The 18,309-nt window shown below is 51.7% G+C and overlaps 7 protein-coding genes across 7 annotated transcripts; 3 read left to right on the plus strand and 4 right to left on the minus strand.

The window, feature by feature from the left end:
- Positions 1–258: 258 nt before the first annotated feature.
- BO86DRAFT_412998 (AP-1 complex accessory protein LAA1) lies at positions 259–6,794 on the minus strand (the record flags this gene model as incomplete). Its single annotated transcript, XM_025674703.1, has 6 exons — positions 4,274–6,794; positions 3,866–4,222; positions 2,532–3,809; positions 2,244–2,475; positions 1,893–2,194; positions 259–1,836 (listed from the first exon to the last, which is right to left on the minus strand). The coding sequence occupies exons 1-6, from the start codon at positions 6,722–6,724 to the stop codon at positions 259–261; spliced, it is 6,198 nt and encodes a 2,065-aa protein (XP_025523463.1). The 5' UTR covers positions 6,725–6,794.
- Positions 6,795–7,005: 211 nt separating this feature from the next.
- BO86DRAFT_392496 (post-initiation translation factor DPC29) lies at positions 7,006–8,091 on the plus strand. Its single transcript, XM_025672820.1, has 2 exons — positions 7,006–7,293; positions 7,352–8,091. The coding sequence occupies exons 1-2, from the start codon at positions 7,080–7,082 to the stop codon at positions 7,975–7,977; spliced, it is 840 nt and encodes a 279-aa protein (XP_025523464.1). The 5' UTR covers positions 7,006–7,079; the 3' UTR covers positions 7,978–8,091.
- On the minus strand, positions 8,072–10,738 carry BO86DRAFT_450902 (Mis6 domain protein). The gene is made up of 4 exons (XM_025676831.1): positions 10,477–10,738; positions 10,372–10,425; positions 9,289–10,316; positions 8,072–9,237 (listed from the first exon to the last, which is right to left on the minus strand). The coding sequence occupies exons 1-4, from the start codon at positions 10,505–10,507 to the stop codon at positions 8,143–8,145; spliced, it is 2,208 nt and encodes a 735-aa protein (XP_025523465.1). The 5' UTR covers positions 10,508–10,738; the 3' UTR covers positions 8,072–8,142.
- A 480-nt stretch (positions 10,739–11,218) lies between these two features.
- On the minus strand, positions 11,219–13,149 carry BO86DRAFT_322831 (CLPTM1 family protein; the record flags this gene model as incomplete). Its single annotated transcript, XM_025668408.1, has 3 exons — positions 11,219–11,533; positions 11,588–12,073; positions 12,145–13,149. 3 exons carry the CDS (start codon positions 13,147–13,149, stop codon positions 11,219–11,221), a joined length of 1,806 nt encoding a protein of 601 aa, XP_025523466.1.
- A 556-nt stretch (positions 13,150–13,705) lies between these two features.
- On the plus strand, positions 13,706–15,107 carry BO86DRAFT_322780 (short chain dehydrogenase/reductase family protein; the record flags this gene model as incomplete). The annotated part of the gene is made up of 5 exons (XM_025668402.1): positions 13,706–13,986; positions 14,054–14,139; positions 14,201–14,365; positions 14,417–14,490; positions 14,556–15,107. 5 exons carry the CDS (start codon positions 13,706–13,708, stop codon positions 15,105–15,107), a joined length of 1,158 nt encoding a protein of 385 aa, XP_025523467.1.
- A 12-nt stretch (positions 15,108–15,119) lies between these two features.
- BO86DRAFT_347006 (uncharacterized protein) lies at positions 15,120–16,945 on the minus strand. The gene is made up of 3 exons (XM_025669264.1): positions 16,637–16,945; positions 16,051–16,530; positions 15,120–15,981 (listed from the first exon to the last, which is right to left on the minus strand). The coding sequence occupies exons 1-3, from the start codon at positions 16,754–16,756 to the stop codon at positions 15,253–15,255; spliced, it is 1,329 nt and encodes a 442-aa protein (XP_025523468.1). The 5' UTR covers positions 16,757–16,945; the 3' UTR covers positions 15,120–15,252.
- Positions 16,946–17,090: 145 nt separating this feature from the next.
- BO86DRAFT_392501 (SNAP receptor SEC22) lies at positions 17,091–18,205 on the plus strand. The gene is made up of 5 exons (XM_025672821.1): positions 17,091–17,223; positions 17,301–17,335; positions 17,422–17,531; positions 17,592–17,997; positions 18,049–18,205. The coding sequence occupies exons 1-5, from the start codon at positions 17,190–17,192 to the stop codon at positions 18,109–18,111; spliced, it is 648 nt and encodes a 215-aa protein (XP_025523469.1). The 5' UTR covers positions 17,091–17,189; the 3' UTR covers positions 18,112–18,205.
- The last annotated feature ends 104 nt before the right edge of the window (positions 18,206–18,309 follow it).

Raw genomic sequence — 18,309 nt, forward strand, 5'->3', positions numbered from 1 at the left:
GTTTGGACAGAAGGAAAAGAAAAAAGGGGGGGAGTATGCAGAGGATCAAACAAAGTCACAGCACATCGACATGAAAAGATGACCGGGGGGGGGGGGCAATATGAAGAGGAAAATACATATCTCTGGACAGGATGAAGGGATAAATGAGGAGAATAAGCAAGTGTTTAATTTGCAATTGATGAACAAGAATGAGATGACGGAGGGGGATTGAATATACGCGGTAGTAAGGACAAGAAGGAGGAGAGGGTGCGTGACATCTTAAAAGTCCATCCGCAGGGCAATACTGGGCATGTTCTGCTGTTCATGGTCCGAGTATGCGCGGTCGCGGCTCTGCTTGGTCCCCGCGCCGGAGGTCGCGTCGGCACTGCGCAGGATATCCTCGAGGAGGGTCTTCTGGGCGGGTTGCATGGTGGCCACTAGGGCGCGGAAGATGGCTTGATTGGCTTTGGCGAGCTCGAGCAGGTGAGCGGATGTCTCGGTGTACACGGCCGGGCCCTCGCGGTCGGCGCGGGCGAGGAGGGCAGACATGACGAGGGACATGGCGGTGGGCATGGCGTCTGCGGAGAAGACGGCGGTCGTGACGCAGGAGACCAGGGTGCGCGCGGTGATAGTTCTAGAGTTCTCCGGGTCGTTGGCCACGTCGCCGTTCTCTTTGGGGCAGCCGACGTAGAACCCGATGAGGCGCGGGGTGAGGTAGCGGGCGATGCTTTCGCTGGTGGTAGACTTGGGAGAAGAGGTTAGGAGGATGGAGCGGATACAGCCCGCGGCGACGTTGGCTAGACCGACGTCCTGGAGGCAGTCGAGTAGTTCGTCTAGGACGCAGGGAATGACTGAGTCGTGCGGTGGGATAAGGTGACCGCCGGTGGTGAGCAGGATAGCGATTGCCAAAAGTGTATTCTTCGCGCAGGGTAACGACGACTCGGACTCTCGCCGTTGCGCGATGGTCAGCGTCGCGAGGAAACGAGTCAGGCAACCGCGTAACTGGCGAGACACAACGGCCAGGTTCTCGGGGTCGTCTGTCCCAAAGTCCCGGTTGTTGCTGACGCTGCTGATGAAATGTTTGAATGTGGGCAGAGCTTGGGGGACTACTTCGGCTTGGCATAGCCCCGTCGCTAGAATTGTGCTGAAGATATGTAGGATGCATGCGTTGAGGTCATTGCGTATAATGGAAGGGAATATCGAGGCGACATTGACCAGCGAGGAGAGGGAGAGCCGGATGAGCGACAAAGCGTCTTCTGATCCCACGCTGAACCGTGCGAGAGGCGTGGACTCGCGCAAGTTAGGTAGTAGTCCCGCAAGGACAAGGATGATGCTTCTCGTCAACTCGAAAAGCTGTTCGATGTCATCGGAAAGATGGTCATCCCGACCCTCGCTTCCCTTTGCTGACGGATGGTCTAAAGAGAGGTTGCGTGCAATTTCCACGATCACGTTCTGTATAGGGGTACCTTCAGTCAGAGCGAGGCGATCAAGTGAATCCATTGTCTCCGAGAAGATAGCGTCCTGGTAGATTGCATTGCCGGAGATCACTGGTCGTAGGATCCTCTTGAGTGCCTGGAGAATTTCCAGTCTTTGTGACGGGGTGGTGGACTGGTCAACCAAAGCCTCAAATGCAAGACCAAAGAGAACGAAGAAGAAAGCGACAGGCTCGTCGCGATAATTGATATCGTGGCCTTTGCTTCCGATCTCTCCTTTCGGCGCATCCTGTTCATCTTCATCCGATTTTTTCGACTCCTCAAGATCGGACTTGCCGTCTAGCGCGTCAAAGACAAAATCAATATCCTTTTCGACCAACCCGGCAATTGCATCAACAAGGTTCAACCAGGAGTCTTGGTAGAACTAGATGTAAGAAGTCAATATACAGCGTTCATTTATCAGTCGAGTCTTATCCATACCTTCAAAAGTGTCTCGCGGTTCAGTGCAGCGTACACTTCGTCCAAGTCGCCCCCTAATGGTCCTGTGCCCAGGCTTCCCGAAATATCTGGCTCGAATCTCAACCGTGCGTACTCCTGAAGAGAGGAGAGCCAGAGGGGCGTCAGCTTGGTGAGGTATGGCTGAACGACCTCGTTCAGGTATTCTTGCTCGATACTAGCGATCTGCAGCCGTGCCCAGGCAGAATACAATGCCATTTTAACCATGACCCTGGCATTGGAATTGAGCCCTTTCAGTTCGCCGATTTCGGTCGTATCCAGATTATCTTGGGTTGATTAGCAAACACCGACGCAAAACTTGATGAGCATGCTCACTAGAGAAATTCTCAAGGCCAAGAACCAGGAGTTTCAGAATCCTGCCCATTCGCTCTACGTTCGTCACAATTCCTGTCGCAATGAATGTTGCTGAGACATTGATGGCCTCAGATGCGAGTTCGGCAGACGAGTCAGCAGCAAAAGCCGGGGTCAGAGCCGATCCGATCTGGGCCTGGTATTGCTCGAGGAGAGACGCCTCCGTGAAGTCCGGGTCTGGAGTCTTTCCAAACATCTGCGGTAGTATGTCAGTAAGATCATTTTGAGAGTGGGAGCAGGCAGGAATCTTACTCTTAGAACCTGGTCGATAATCTTCAGTCCCCAGATCCGGAGCTCAATCACATTTGCTGTAGAGGCCGAGAACGCCATCCTGACAATGTCTCCGACCTTCTGCTGTAAAGCAAGTTCAGCGGGAATGGCTTGGTCAGGCAGAATCGCTTCCTGTACGAGACACAGGAGTTCGCTCAGACAGCTCATAACAAAGTTCCGAGTTTGCCATTTCAGCAGTTCCTGTCCGGATACAGCATCATGAGCCCCGTCAGACTGTCCGGCCCCAGCAATGGCGGACGCAAAACCTGCAACCTCGTCATCCGGCATGTCGTTAGCCGATGGCTTCACAGCAGACGTAAGAGGCGGTTCTTCCGCTTTGACGCGCGTCTTAGTCAAGGTATTGTGGCAGCGCTGAATCCAAAGCTCCGTCTCTTCGAGCGCTGTCTGTTGCATCCAATCTTGGATCATGCCCTTCAGGATCGGATTTTCAGGCGTATCATCAAACGCAAGCCAGATTTCCTCTTCAAGCGCCGGAGTGGCGGTGCGGATAACAGACGCGGCATCTCTTTTCATCAGGTTGCTAAGACCTCGGATAGCCACGTCCCTCATAAGAGGATTATCAGCAGAAAGCTCAACCTGCAAACGTTTGACGTATCCAGAGAAGTCGACGTATGCCGGCGCATACAGTGATAGATGATCCAGGCACTTTGAACTCTCCGTGACCAGGGCCGAGTTGTCCTCCAGCTGGAATTGCCTGAGCAGGGTGAGGATAAGGTTTCGCGTCTTCGCAATGTCTTGGAGGTCAGGTCCCAGCACATTGATTAGCGAGTCAACACAGCGACTGATGAGGACAGGAGTAAGGAAGGTCATCTCAATATTGGATGTAGCCAACGTAGCCGCCTCCTCATTGTGAGTATCCGCGTTGTACAACTGAGCGAGCATTCCGAGAGAACTCGAGACAAAAGGCGAAAAGGTCAACCCCGCGGAGTTCGCAACTCGTTCTAGACCACCCAGAGCCCAGAAGTGGACCACTGGGTGAGGGTCGTTGCATAAAGACATTAAGACGCCAACGATGGTTTTGAGATGCAGACCAGCTGCCATACCACCGACCTGGGAATGAATGCAACCTAAAGCAGCAGCGCAACCAGCGCGGGCATTAGGCTCTCTATTTTCAACAATCTTATCCACAAGCCAATTAACTTGTGTATTTGTGAAGGTGTTGCCGGAGCTCTCGCACAGCCGTCCAAGCGCCTCCGCGCCGACTGTTCGGACGATTAGGTCGGGATCAGTGACGAATTTCTGTCATCATTAATCTTTCCGTCTTGTCTGCAAACATTAAGGCACTGATGTCTCACCTGAACAAGCTCTTGTAGGACTTTATCAGTGGCGGGGTTAAGTCTCCCAGCTCCGGGGCCAATTTCCTTGACCGAGACTTTGAGGGCATGAAGAAGCGCCACAGCAACGTTGACTACCATAGCAGCCTTGCGGCCAGGGTTTCGCTGAAGGCTGGGCGACGCGAGATATGTTGCAATCTGCTCTACACTGCTTTCCTGAACCTTGGGGGCGTGCAGTGAAATAGCCACGGAGAAGAGATCGATGGCCGCATTTACGACACCAGTTGCGTGTGGATCAGCCACAAGACAGTCTCCTTGTCTCGATGAATAGAGCAGGACCGAGTCGTGTTCGCTTGCAGGGAAGATTGGGAAGGTCAACTGTTCATGTCAGTACAAAGTCAGAAGCAGGTACTTATGTCTTGTACTTACAGCGTCATCGATACTTTGATCTACCGAATCGACTGCCGACCATGATGGCCCATTCTCATTGTCGTTCTTGCCATTAAGCGCCGCGCGAATATAATCACGGGTGATACCCGTCACCCCAAACCCGTAGTTATCGCAGAGATCCCATAAGGTGTCGAATTGCGCGGTTGAGGCTGCAATCGAGCTTTCCAGAGGACCTGCCTGGGCAGCATCGGGGTCTGCGAAAGAGGAGATTGCTAGACTCAACAGGCTAGATTGAGAGATGACGTCGCCACGACTCAAGGGATGGACGTGAAGTAGCTTGGAGAAACACTGCAGAACACGTCGTCGGACCATCATTTCGATATCGTGCAACTGCATCGATGGGTGGAGACGCTGTGATGAATCATTTACGGACTTTTGCCGCGGAAGGTCTTCGAGAAATTCAACTGTATTCTGAAGCATTGCTGCGATTCTTTTCGCACCGTCCGCTGTGATCAACTTGCTATTGAACTCCATGAAGACCAGGAGTGCGCCTAGAGCACATTCTCTGACATGCGCAAGAAAGCTCATCTCCAATACTCCACGCTGAGTCGAGTTTTCTTTACTCAAATGGAGTGGAAGTGCATTCTTCCAAAGCAACATCAACTGCGATAGATGTATTTTGACAAAGCTCGGTCCGAGGGGCATTAAACCTCCAATCAAGATCCAAGCGACTTGTATTTGCGTACAGGCGGCACGTAGCTCGGAGTTGCTGCTGGTTTTCAGAAGATCGGTTGCTTGAGTAAATACACGGGAAAACACATCAACAGACCCGTACAGAGGTTGCAGTCGAGATGTACTTAGCATGGCCGAAAGACCATTGGCATAACCAACACATCGACGCGGCGACTGTCGAGGATTGCCCAATTGGCCAACTTCTCTGTTCAAGGTATTCAGACAGATGGTGACACAGGACAGCAATTGATGCGGGCAAGCGAGAACGAAATTGCGCAAGCAATGCGCTGCATGTATTTGGACGGTGTAGCTGGGGTGAGACAGAACCTGAAGCAAAGCCTCACGACAAGGTTCAGCGAGAGTAGCAAATGCAGAACCAAGGGATACAATCAGAGAAGACAGTGCGCTCAGAGCGCTAGTCAAAGAGTGCTTGCTTGGCTCACGCCGCTCCTGGACCACCTGAGGGTAATCTTTGAGCACATCGTTGATCAACCATTTAGCCGCATTCAGTTGGCTAGTTTCTCGGAGCGATTCACGACCGACAGTATCTTCTAGAATGCTTTTGACAAACTTCCTTGTCATCAGAAGTCGGAACCGGTTGTACGTAACCGTAGAATGGTTCAATAGATCGAACAGGAGGTGAGTCGCGATCTGGCCGTAGCGATCTTCAATTATCTTGTCACCTAGAATGCGCAAGACGTGTTTGTAGCATACAGCGATGCCAGCGCGAGCTCGATTAGAAGTCGCGCTCTTGAGGTATTGTGTAGAAAGTTGGCGAAGGAGGTCCGGAAGGAGAAAGAATAGACGTGTATCTGCTTTCTTGGTAGTTGACGACTCTGAAACCTCGGCCTCCTCGTCGTCTTCCGTCGGTTTCGCTGTTGGTTTGCGTGATAGTCTTTTGGATTTCTTAGGCTTCGGCACAGAAGCGATTCGAGTATCCGAGGCATGCAGTTTGGCTAGCGCGCGGGCGAGACAGGCTGCAGCGGCGTGTCGAACGGGGGCCACGGGACTGTCAATTGCCTTCCAAACCACGGCCTTTAAGTGATCAAAGTCGTTCGCGTTATCGAAGTATGGAGTCGTGTTGACAAGCTGTTCAAGGCACCGACATGCGTGGACTTGGACAAACGTCGATTTGTCCCCGGTTGCGGCATTGCGGGCTTGCTTCCAGATGTCTCGGGCTGTAGCTTCGTCGACGGGAACACCAGAGCCAACCACTACTTTCCGCAGCACGGAAAACACTGACCCACGGCATCCCGTATGGTTGCTCGAGGCTTTGAGTAGCTTCAATAAGCTTGACACAACTACACCGGATTGCGCAAAGACACTCTCTCCGGCGACCGCGAATACCTCTCCCAGGCAGTGAGCTGCAGCGAACTTGGTTTTGAGCTCTGCCTCAGTTTTACTCGCATTCAGAATCCCCAGCAGGTCGGTCACTGTCTCGAAAAGAACCCCGCGATCGCCCTTGACGAAGATAGCACCGAAGCAGCGTCCCAGGTTGTTGCGAATGACTCGGGTGATCGTTGGTGACGGCAATGTGAGAATCTTGAAGAGCTCCTTTTTCAAGAATTTCTGCTGCGACGATACCTGAGGCTTGTCCAGTCCCGAAATATGCTGGACTAAGTCTGAGGTGAATGTGAGGAGGTAGAGGTCCTGTTGTTCGGAGGGGAGCGCATGAAGCTTGCTGATGTCGAGCTCCGCACGGGGAGCCGCATTATCGGCGGCGGACGAAGTAGACGTAGCATTCTCGGATGCAGACATTGGGTTTCGGTCGTCCCACCTAGGACGTCCCCTATATGGGGTCTATGTTGTAACGAAGGGTGAAGTTGGAGACAGGGTCGAAGGGGGGGGTTAACGGTTGGCGACTAAGTGGGCTGGCACTGGCAGTACTCGCCGACCTTAACAATACGTAGTTAGTATGGGCCCCTTAAGCGGGCACTTGGCCTCATTTCCGGGGGCGGTGGCGGAGAAACTGTTGGGCCGGCCCCGCTATCAGATTGAGAAATGCGGTCCGATTGTACTGACTGCACTTAGATCCATACATTTACTCCATGCCGCTCCGGGAGCAGAAATGGTGCTGCCCGCTAATCAATAATATTTCTCGGTCAACATCGCAATGGCCTCCTTAGTGAGCAGAAGCCTAATGCAGCAGCGCGCTGCTCGCGCCAACCAGCTCACGTACAATGCCTGCCGTAGCTTTACCAGCACCTCCCCGTGGTCTGCAGGACACAACCGTTGGTCCAAGATCAAGCACGATAAGGCCAAGGAAGACAAATTGAAGAGCAAGGAGCGTCAACTCATGAACAAGGAAATCAGCACGGCAATCCATTGTGAGAATCTCAGTCCGCTCAATTTCCTTGCTATAATGTCTATGCTAATTCAGCGCAGTGTGGGGACCCGATCCGGAGTACAATCCACGCCTGACCCTTGCCCTCTCGAATGCGAAACGAGCCGGAATCCCCAAGAACGTTATTGAAGCAGCTTTGGCTCGGGGGAAGGGCATAAGTTTGACGGGTGAAGCGCTGGAACAAGTCACTGTTGAAGCTATCCTGCCCCATAACGTCGCGGTCGTGATTGAATGTCAGACCGACTCAAAAGCCCGTCTATTGCAGGACGTTAGACATACTATCAAGAACGCTGGAGGAGCTGCTACCCCGACCATCTATCTTTTCGAGAAGAAAGGTAGAATTGTATTCGAGAAGAAGGATGGTGTGGACCCAGATGATTATCTAGATCAGGCTATTGAAGCGGGCGCAACCGATATCACATCTGATGATGAAGGCCGCCTGATCGTCTTCACGGACCCTACGGAAACAAAGAGCGTGGGAGAATCGCTGTCCAAAGCCATTGGACTTTCAGTCGAAGAACTAGAGATATTCTGGGATCCAAACAAGGACACTATGGTGGATATCACAGACGAGGAGGCCGTGAGACAGATTGAGACTGTCATGGGCAAGCTTCGAGAGGAGCCATGCGTTAACGATATATACATGAATACGCGCCAGGCGTTCTAACAGGTTGCGGGCCCTGGTTAAGGTGTCTACGGCCCCAAGCACATTAAGAATTGTATTATAGAATTAGAATGCCATACTAGATGTATCATAGATAGTATCACGAAGAAAGCTTACTTAGAGGCAGTCACCATTCAGTGTGCACTAATGACGTTGGATCTAGATTAATCATTCCTTTCTCAATGCTTTCATGGTGCTGCGCATCAAATTCCCAATCCCGACAATTCCTGTCGCATCCAACCAGTCGAGCATTCGAACACGATACTCCTGCCAAGTCAGCTTCACGCCGCCTTCTTTCTCAAGGGCAATGAGTGCTTTCTGAGTCACGGGCCTTTGCAGTCTTGGTTTACTCTCGTCAATGCCATTATCCTCCTCAATATCTGCGAAACATGCTGCAGACATATTGCATAGAGCGACATGGTGACTCAGAGAGAATATAGAAGAGATGGTGAACAAGAAATTAGCTTCTCGCTTTTTGTCCCGTGAGTTGTCGTTCAGGGTGCGGATGAATCGCGTGAGAGCGTTGACTGTGGGCGCCGGAATCAAGCAACCCAGTGCGTTGGGGTCTTCCGAATTGAGTCCGCGGTTGCGCCAGAGCAAATTGCAGATATCCATTATGTACCCGTTGAACTGACCCACAAGATCTGTCGGATATAGTGAGTCTGCCGAGTGAGGCATCTGCAATGCTGGAGAAGTGAGAGACGCTTCGAATGACGACTTGTAGGTTGCAAGTACTGAGCTCATGATCGACATGACCGAGCTAATCGGGGTGAAGACAAGGGTATAGACTGTCGGAGCGAGAGGAATCGTAAGACGGATGCTACCATTCGACGATGCATGCGAAAATAATTCAGCCAAGGTGCAGTAGAAATCAAGGACGGACAATGTGGCAGGCTTTGGCCATTGACTTCCGCCGTCTGCTGCAGGCTGAATCGTAGACTCGAGACTCGACAAAGCCAAGAGTTCTGCGTGTGAGATAAGGCGCCCCAGTGGCTTATATTCATGGGCGCTGAAGGGTTGAGATCTCAGGCGCACACCCCACTGACGAATCAACAAAGAGTAGAAGTCTAGAAGAGCCGATTGAGAGTGAGGCGTGCCGTCTAATACCGAGGCCTCTACATGGATCAAGAACTCCTGCCGCAGGGGTTCAAATTCTTGGAGGGGCAAATATGATAGTAAGTGGAGCACTTTCTCTTGATTGTCGTAGCCGTTCCACAGAAGGACATATTGCTGCAGAAATGGGAGCAAGGCGTGGGGCATTTCCTGCGGTCGAGTAAGTATTCACGATAGATGATACCGAACCAGAAGCCATACCTTTGTATATTGCGCATAGTTCAGTGCAAGGTCCAGAATGTATCCAAGTGACTCTAGCGCTTCTTGGTCGTGATGCTGGATGCGCTCTAATTGATCATCAAGGAAGCTTTTCATCCAATCATTCAGGCGCTGGTGCGCAGCCTCGGGCTGGGCTAAAAAGAGATACTTCTGAGCCAAAGCATCTCCCATCATGGATATTATCTGGTTAGGGAGTTCAATTCGATCAAGTCTTTCGACAAAGTGGTCCACACTGCACAACTCTTCCAACGCGGTATGGTATAATGAAACACGCGATGTTTGGACATCAGGCACAATAACCTCCATTTTCCCTCTCTTGACGAGTCCGCGATGTACTACCTGGAAGTTCGACGGCTGAGTAGCCTGAAGCTTCTCCAAATGCGTTTCTTGGACCTGTCTCACGTGAGCTGTCCACTCAGGATCAGGGTGCTTGAAGAACAGTGCCTTTCGCCCTGAAGGCCCAAAATCGCCCACAATGACATCCGGGCAGTAGTTCTTGAACGCCCTGAGTAGGGTGAGAAGCTCTTTATCGTCGCCCCCGGAAGCACCGAGAAGCTCCATGAGTGCCTGGATCCTGAAAGGTTTGACGTGCTTGCGCCGGGTGATCAGCGAGAGCAGGTGGCACAGAGGCTTTCGCAAGCTTATCATATCAAGATGGTTGAAGAGTACCGCATAGAGCTTTGACAGGTGGGATCTATCATCCAGAAAATCGTACACGAGAATCAGCCATCGCAGAAGCAGAGTCTGCGTCGCTGGACTGGGCTTGGTCTTGGCAGGTCCTAAGCAGCATACGACTTGGGTAACAATCTTTGAGGATATCCTTTCTTGCGGATATAAGTTCTTGATCAGAGTGGTAATTGTTCCTTGATCAAGATGATTGCTCTTGGTGAGGACTTTGAGTAGACATTCGAGGCCAAATTGAGAAATCCCGCTCTGGTAGGCGCGTGTAGCTATTGTTTTGGCCAGCTGGCCAGCATCCGTGTATCGCTGCTTGGAGGGAACCAAGGCAACTGGTCGGAGTTAGAGATCCAAAGCTCCAAAGTAATCTGTTGCTAAGGGGCTTACCAGCTTCAAAATGCTCAATCGCATCCTGTAGGCTGGTTGGCGCGATGTCGGAGCCTAAATGGATTATTAACATCGATAGTCAACGAAAGCAGGTACACGACCAACCTCTGTCTGAGTCCGACGACATCGTAGTCATTTATTTTTCTTATCGATCTGAGCAAAGATTCTCAGTGCAGTCCCAATGCGATATCTCCTGGCGCATATCAGGCTGCACCGATGCCTTGTTGCTTTAGATCATCCAAGTCGCGCGCGAACTCGAACGTGTCGCGTCTACTGCACGATACTCAACTGATTTGTCACAAAGAACAACCAGCAATAGATATACCCACTACTCTTGACTAGAGTCCCGTCTATGGTTTCTCTTGCGTATGCGGGTTTTGATTGCCAACGAACTCGGTCGCACTCGCAGATCTGGAAGAGAGGCGCGGAATTCGGAAATGGGTAAACTTTACCAGATTTGGCAATCAACTGGCGAGCGTTCAACTCGGTATTCATACCTCTCAACAACGGCGTTCACTACAGCGCGCGTCTAATGGTCAAGGTTTGAGCACCGTCTCAGACTCAGAAAGAGATGCAGACTGTCGAGTCATAACAAAATTAAATATGTTTTATATAGGTCGCCGAGCTCATTCTCCAGGTACGATGCAAATCGAACTATAATAGACCGCGTCGGCTCAATACTTTTCTATACTCAGAAGACCGACGCCACGTGCCAATGTATGGGACGACTGATTGTTGAGAGATCATGGAAAACATGTTGAGCAAGATAGACTCTTCCCGTGCATTCACGATGCCATCAAGCACGTCCCCTTCATTGAGCTACTCACAGATCACGACAAGCATCACCCTACTTTCTTTTCCTTGCCGCCTCCTTAGACTTCTCGTTGCCAGATGCGGTAGCTGATGCTTCAACCTTAGGCTTCTCAGCCGAGGCAGCTTCGTCCTCATCCTCACTGTCTCCTCCCTGGCCGAACTCGTTGACACGGGTGTAGTCGACCTTGTACTTCCAGCCCTGGTAAAGCCAGACAAAGAAAATCACGTCATCTCTAAGCGTGGCGAGTCTATGAAGCCATGGCATCTTGACGGTGAATGCGAAAAGGTCGTCGATGAAAGTATTGAGGAACTTGTACATCAGCGCCTTGCCGGGCATGTGAGCGACAGACTATCATTTTGTTAGCAATGAGACAGTTCGAGTCCACCCAGACTATTTACTGACCTTCAGTCTGTAGTTAATATACAGACTAGGAACCATCATCAGGAAGCCGTAGGCGTAGACGCTTCCAACCAGGGTCTCAATGACATAGGAATACCATGACTTGTGAGTGTTGTAGATGAGGCTGTAGGCTGCGTATGCTGCGAGAAGGGGCACGGCGATAATGTAGAGGTAACGGAACGCGATTTCGTCGTATTCCTTCGTCTTCTGCTCGGTTTCGCTGAGCTTGTGTTTGTCCTCGAAGACCACCACGTAAGGCAGGAAGGAAAAGAAGGACCCAGCTGGCGGCGGACGCAGGCGCACGTCCACTGTTTTCGTAATTTTCCACGCCTCAAGCAATATACCGAAGCCCTGACTGGCAAGAATCATCCAGGACGTGTTCTCGCTGTTATCCATCAGATAGAGGAAGATAACAGCTTGCATGAACACATTAGCCAGGATAGTGCGGACAGAAGTGCCGACAACATCCTTCTTTTTACGCCAGTGAGACTATTAAGATCCAGCAATTAGTAATGTTTCCACTGCATAACTCCGCCCAAGCATGGGTACGCATAACCTACAATGTCATTCTTGAACGCGAGAGTTTCGAAAACCATGTGGAGAATGGTGACCACGCCAGTGGTTCCCAGAAGCCAGATGTTCGTGTCCAATAGTACTTCCTTGATCATTTCGAACTCGGAGCCATCGCTGCCACCGGGGGCAGCATTTCCAAAAGCAGCCTGTCTGGCAGTCTCCTTAGCATTGGCATCAAGACTGGCCATCATGTTGAACTTCCAATTTTGCAAATTGTTGAGGGTGATGCGCAAAGGGACAGTGTCAACAGTCGAGTTAAGCTCCATCATATGGGTCTTGAGCTGCCAGAATGTGTTGAGGAAGACAATTGGGTAGTACCACCCGTTCTGACCGGTGGCATCCCTCGCACCGCTGGATTCCAGCTGCATGTGATGTCTGATGGCAGGATGAACTTGACGATACTTCTGAGCCCCGGAGTCGGGAATGAAAGAGACTGTGAAGTTGGGATGATAGAACGACGCGATAGAGACATTTGGGGTGTCATCGACATCTTCCTCTGCAGATTGGTCGTTAGAGGCAAGAAGACTCTTGAGCTTCTTAGCCTTCTTCTTAGGGAGGTACTGGTTCAAAGGGCGATAGAAGTGAACCGCGCTATCTGTGCTATAATCCTTTGCTGTAGGATCAAGTTGATGTCCACTCAGCCCGACAAAGAAGTGTGCCCAGAGCGTACCATTGCGCTGAACTTCCTTAGGAACCTTAATGGTGGTATCGATTTCCCTGGTATCACTGTAGTTACCGAGCGTGAAATTCTTCTCTTCCAAGACAAGTGAGCCAGACGGGAGAGTCTTGAGGTTTGGTACAGCGATGGAAGGAGAGACATAGATATTCATATCGAGGGAACTATCGGTAGGCCAGATCGGCGAGACGAGGTCAGGGATGTGGCTGTAGTTGGGAATCTGGCTGCGAGGCGGACGAGCAGCAAAACTGGGCACATCATTTGGCTTTGCGCCAGAGACAGTGGCTTCTTGATTGCCGCCCATAAACTGGCCCATGATGAACTTGGCGAACATGAAGACAGCCAGGCCCTGAAGGACACCTCTGAGGCCGGACTAGAAAGCAGAAACCAAGCTGTCAGCCACTGTGAGGTCGATCAATGCAGAAAGACAGCATATACTCACGCCTAGCCCCTCCTCCTCCCTACGTTGTCTTTGTTCAGGCATTTTTGACCCGCTGTTATCGCACCTGGTCAGCAGAACAAGAACAAGGTGGAAAGAGGGAGAGGGGAGAAGGTAAGAAAAGGCCACGCGCGAAGGACGGAGGCAAGCGATGGCCCAGAATGGCCGGGTGTTTTTGCGGGTCCGTCTTATCGCCGGGCGGCCTACGAGCATGACATAAATCGGGTCTTGCCGACCGACCGACCAGCTGCGATCTCCAATCTACTCCGTATTATATCACCGGAGATCGCACGCACCCCCCGCGCAAAGAGATTCTGCCCCACGTTACGAACAAAAAAGTGATCCCTGTTTACAACTGGGGTCCACGTGGTATTGAGGGCGTCTCGTCGCGCAATTCGACATGCTGGGCCTTCGAATGTCGGCCTAAAATCCAATGACGGACAATCATCCTTCTCCCGATTACTCCCGCCCTCAGTTTCCTGCCCATCATGAGCCACGGGTATGGGTGATTACGGCTGGAGACTCGCCTATCGGGATATCAGTTACTCGCCAAATCCTCAAGCATGGTGACTGTGCTCTGGTAGGACGGGCATATTCAGAGTCCGATCGGGACGAATGTCGTCGCGATGGCTTCGACGCATTTCTGGCGGAGATCGAAAGCCACAGCGACGAGGGGTGGGGGCAGCGATTCATGGCTGTTCCCCTCGATATAAGGTGCGCGGTCAATTTCATTCGCTTCGCTCACTATTCTGTATGGCGCATGCTTATATCTATCTCGCAGAATGGTCGGCGAATGCCAGGCAGTGGTCGCGCAAGCTGTTGCGACATTCGGAAGAGTAGACATTCTTCTTTGCTGCACAAGTCAAGGTAGATCAGCCAAAACGCCCGACCTCGCGTCCAGTGCATCTCCCGCTAACCAACTGCATAGCCCTCATTGGTACAGTGGAAGAGCTAGCAGCTTCCCAGCAGACCTTGAACTTGGTTCGGGACCAGTTCGAGATCAACTACTTCGGCCCCTTGAACATCATCAAGGCGACACTTCCCCATATGCGTCAACAAAAATCAGGGCATATCATGATCATCTCTGGCATAAGTAAGAGCTTGCACAAGTCTCGCGAAACTGAGCATCCGCACTAACAGCAAGCAGCTGCTCACATCGGCACACCGGGCTTAGGAATGTACTGCGCTGCAGGCTGGGCTCTTGAGGGCTTCTGCGATGTAAGAGCGTTCCTCTAGAGACATAATAACCCGTTGTCGCTAATGTTGTCACTACTACTGCCCAGAGTCTCGCATACGAGATAGCCCCCTTCAATGTCAAACTTACCATCTTCCAGTGTAGCATCGAAATTGGGATCCTCACCAATCTGGTTACCAGTGTCCCTCCAATCACTCCCGTCTACTCTTCCTCAGTTAACCATGCGCCATTGTTCCGCGGGATCTTGAATCGTCTCGTCTCTCGCCTGCCTAACCACGATGCTCGTAACACGGGTCTAGCAAATGGCTCGGTCAGCTCCCATCGAGGTAATCCTGTCGAAGATGGTCCATTCTCTGTGCCAGATGTCATCTCTACGTACCCGCCGCTCAGCTCTGCGCACATGGAAGTCCTGGTTACCGAGACCGTGTATGCTATAACGGCAATCGGTGGTCATGAAAACCCACCTTCGCGACATATTGTGGGCCAGGAGGGTGTTGCTAGTGTAAAGGAGAAGTTGAAGACAGTCAGCGAAGAACTCGAGGACTTTATTCAATCAAGCTTTGCTGTTGACTATGCGGCCGATGATACTAGCCGAATTCCCAAGGATGACGGCATGGGCACGGGTCAGGAAGCAACCTGAAGCAACATGATTCAATTAATAAAGCATGGCGACAAGTTGTCAGCCAGCCAATCTCATACAATTTCTTCTATCCTAGACTAGTCCAATAACAGGCTGTGTTTGGATCGGATTCACCCACCCTCGGTCGAAACGGTAACTACATCAATTAGGCTGATGTTCCCTTCTTGTTCTCGCGCAAGAACCAGGCGTGTCTGACTTCCCACAAGCTTCCTAAATCCTGGTTGTTTCTGTGAGCTCGAAACTCCTTCCAAGAATTACCATTCGGCACCTTCTTGATCCGCCCATCCATCTCTATGATTCTCGAAGCCAACGCATTGAGTCCCCGAATATTGGGTATTATGATCTCCTTAGCATCTTGAGCATGGTCTGTAGGTGGTGCCGCCGTTGTATTTAGGTTATCCTGGTCGGAATCTGGTTTGGGAAGTGGCTGATCCGTAGATGCCTGAACTTCCATGTCTTCCAGACCTACATTGCCATTTGTAGTGCTGATTTGGGGCTCCGAACACTGAGGTTCATCTTCGGGAAGTGGACTTTCCGTAGATGTTTCATTTTCCACCTTTTCCAAATCCAAGTTACCAGTTGCACTGTTGTTCTGAGACTCCAAGCGCGGCCTCTTGCTGTCAGGGAGCTCAGAATCTTTCGTGCGTTTGTGATGAGAAATTGTCTCAATCTCTTCGACTTTCAGCTCCGATCCTGTGTTAGTCTCGCCGTCCTCGTGTTGCCCATTTGCTTCGGTGGTTTGGGTGTCAAGCGTTGACTTCTCTCCATTTGTTGGGCTTGTCGGACCTATTGCAGAATCCGCCCCAGAGGAGAGGAAGACACGCTGCCCCGGTGGGACGGCGACGGTCAAATCTGCGCCCTCAATTTTCACGATCTAGTGAGGAGTTAGCAGCCCGGACTTCCTCTATGCGACAGAGAAAAGGCACCAGGGGGCTTCACATACCCTAGCTTCCTTCTCAACAAGGATCTTCTGATTTTTTACGGAGAAGACCCTGGAGTACGTTAGGACATCGCCTTCACGGATCACTCCGTTATCAGTCAGCATCTTCAGTTTGACCTGAGAGCTCTGTCCAGCCACCAGACTCCGGTCCACTTTCTGTTTCTGGCCCCAGAACTCCTCGAACTCCTCCTCCTTGAACCGATCGAATTTCCCCGCCGCCCGCTCTTCGACGGCTTTCTCCGCTTGGCGCTGCCATTCCGGATGGTAGCGACCATGCTGGAGATCCAGCTGGAATTGGCGGATGCCGTCGCGCCAGTTATTCGAATAGCGTAGAAAGGACTCCGGCGGCGGGGGGATCTTGGCCTCCGGGTCGCCAGCCGGAGGGTAAGGGTTCGGGTGCGCATTGTCGGGCAGGAGTTTGAGGATCTCCTCCTTCTCGCTCTCTTCCAGACATGACCAGGCTTCAGGATGCCGAAGTAGTTTCTAGTTTATAGATCGCACTCATTAGTCTCCCAATTCCACCAACCAAAAGTATCAAGTAAGCCCCCCCCCCCCCCCCGAGGGGACGCCGTCAATGTGAGACACATACCACCAGATCCAGGTCAACCAGTCGCGATTTCGGACTAGTCAACAGGTGCTCCTCACTCCATTGTTTGTTCGCGGCCGCCCGCCTCGGATTCCGCTTCGGTCTGGCGTTTGTCGGTGACATCGCACAGCTGCTGCTACTATTAGGTTCGCCCGGGTTGCGCTGGTCCTCCGCCTTCGAAGATCGATTGGTTCGGCTCCTGGAACATCACTTCTGATCAGCATCGCCGAATAAGAAAATTGAGGCCCTTTTCCCCTTTCCCACAGAATCAGTCGATTCAATCCGAATGTAACCTTCCAGGGTAGCGCGCGCGCATGACAAGACAATCGATCTAGCGGACGGAACTGGTCGGTCGTACCTCGTCACTCGCTGACACTCCGAATTGCCGGCGTCGACCGCCTTGCGCTTGGGGGCCATTGTTCCGCGGCCTGTCCTGGCCTCGGCCAGATAAGTCGGAGTAGAACAACAGCGATAGCTGGCGTCTGCAATACTGTCACCGACGCAGCAGTTAGCTTGTTTTCTGAAGAAAATCAACTCTCGATATCTTACTGTCAAGATGGTTAGGTCAACTCAAATCGCCAGAATCGATGGTATGGTTAGAATGCTACTGCTGCTGTCATGGGGCGAGGGGGTGTGTGTCTACAGCTTGGCTAATGTTTGGAGGCAGGCTTGATGTTGGCAGCGTCGGTGGATGATGAACAGGTCAGTCGGTCGGCGGAGCGCTTTCAAGTGAATGTGAAGCACAGTGGCATCGTCACTAACACAGAGCGCTTTCTTTCCTTGCACAGTCCGAGGTGGAGCTGTCAGAGATCAAGTCTCAGGCGAAGATGATATTCCGTCGCTTGAACCGTAATTCAGAGCCGCAGGCGAGCATTGAATCCGGCCAGTTCAGTCTACAGTAAGGGCAAAGTGAATGATTTGGAAACCTGGCTTATGCTCACCCCCGCGCGTTATCTAGCTATATCATCCAAGACGACATTTGCTTCCTCTGCATATGCGATCGCTCCTACCCCCGCAAGCTTGCCTTCACTTATCTCGCCGACCTTGCGACCGAATTCACCACCACATACTCGCCGACACAGTACCAGTCCCCCACCCTGCGACCGTACGCCTTTGTGGAGTTTGATACCTTCATCCAGCGGACCAAGAAGCTTTACCAGGACAGCCGTGCGTCGGCGAACCTTGACCGTTTGAATGACGAACTTCGGGATGTGACAAAGGTGATGACCAAGAACATCGAGGACCTACTGTACCGTGGTGATAGCTTGGAGCGCATGGGAGAGTTGTCCGGCCGGCTTCGGGAAGACAGCAAGAAGTACAGGAAAGCGGCGGTCCGCATCAACTGGGAGCTGCTTGTCAAGCAGGTGAGTAAACGCCCCCATGGCACACAGAGAGTACCGCTAACCGTTCCATAGTACGGCCCATTCGCAGGCGTCGGCTTCATTCTCCTTTTCATGATCTGGTGGCGCTTCTTCTAATTCTGCGCTTGGCAGCTACAAATTTGTATACCCACTAATATGAATGTATGCATAGTTAATGTCTTCGGTGGATGCAGGACACCATCGTCCTTGGCTCAGAACTCGAGAGAATTTCCGAATTGATACAATTCTTGTTTTATTGTCCTCAGCGAGTGTGGGTGTATGCGTGAGGCACGTGTGACGCATGTGTGGTAAATT

This window comes from Aspergillus japonicus (genome assembly GCF_003184785.1).
Source record: "Aspergillus japonicus CBS 114.51 unplaced genomic scaffold BO86scaffold_71, whole genome shotgun sequence".
In the NCBI taxonomy this organism is placed as follows: domain Eukaryota; kingdom Fungi; phylum Ascomycota; class Eurotiomycetes; order Eurotiales; family Aspergillaceae; genus Aspergillus; species Aspergillus japonicus.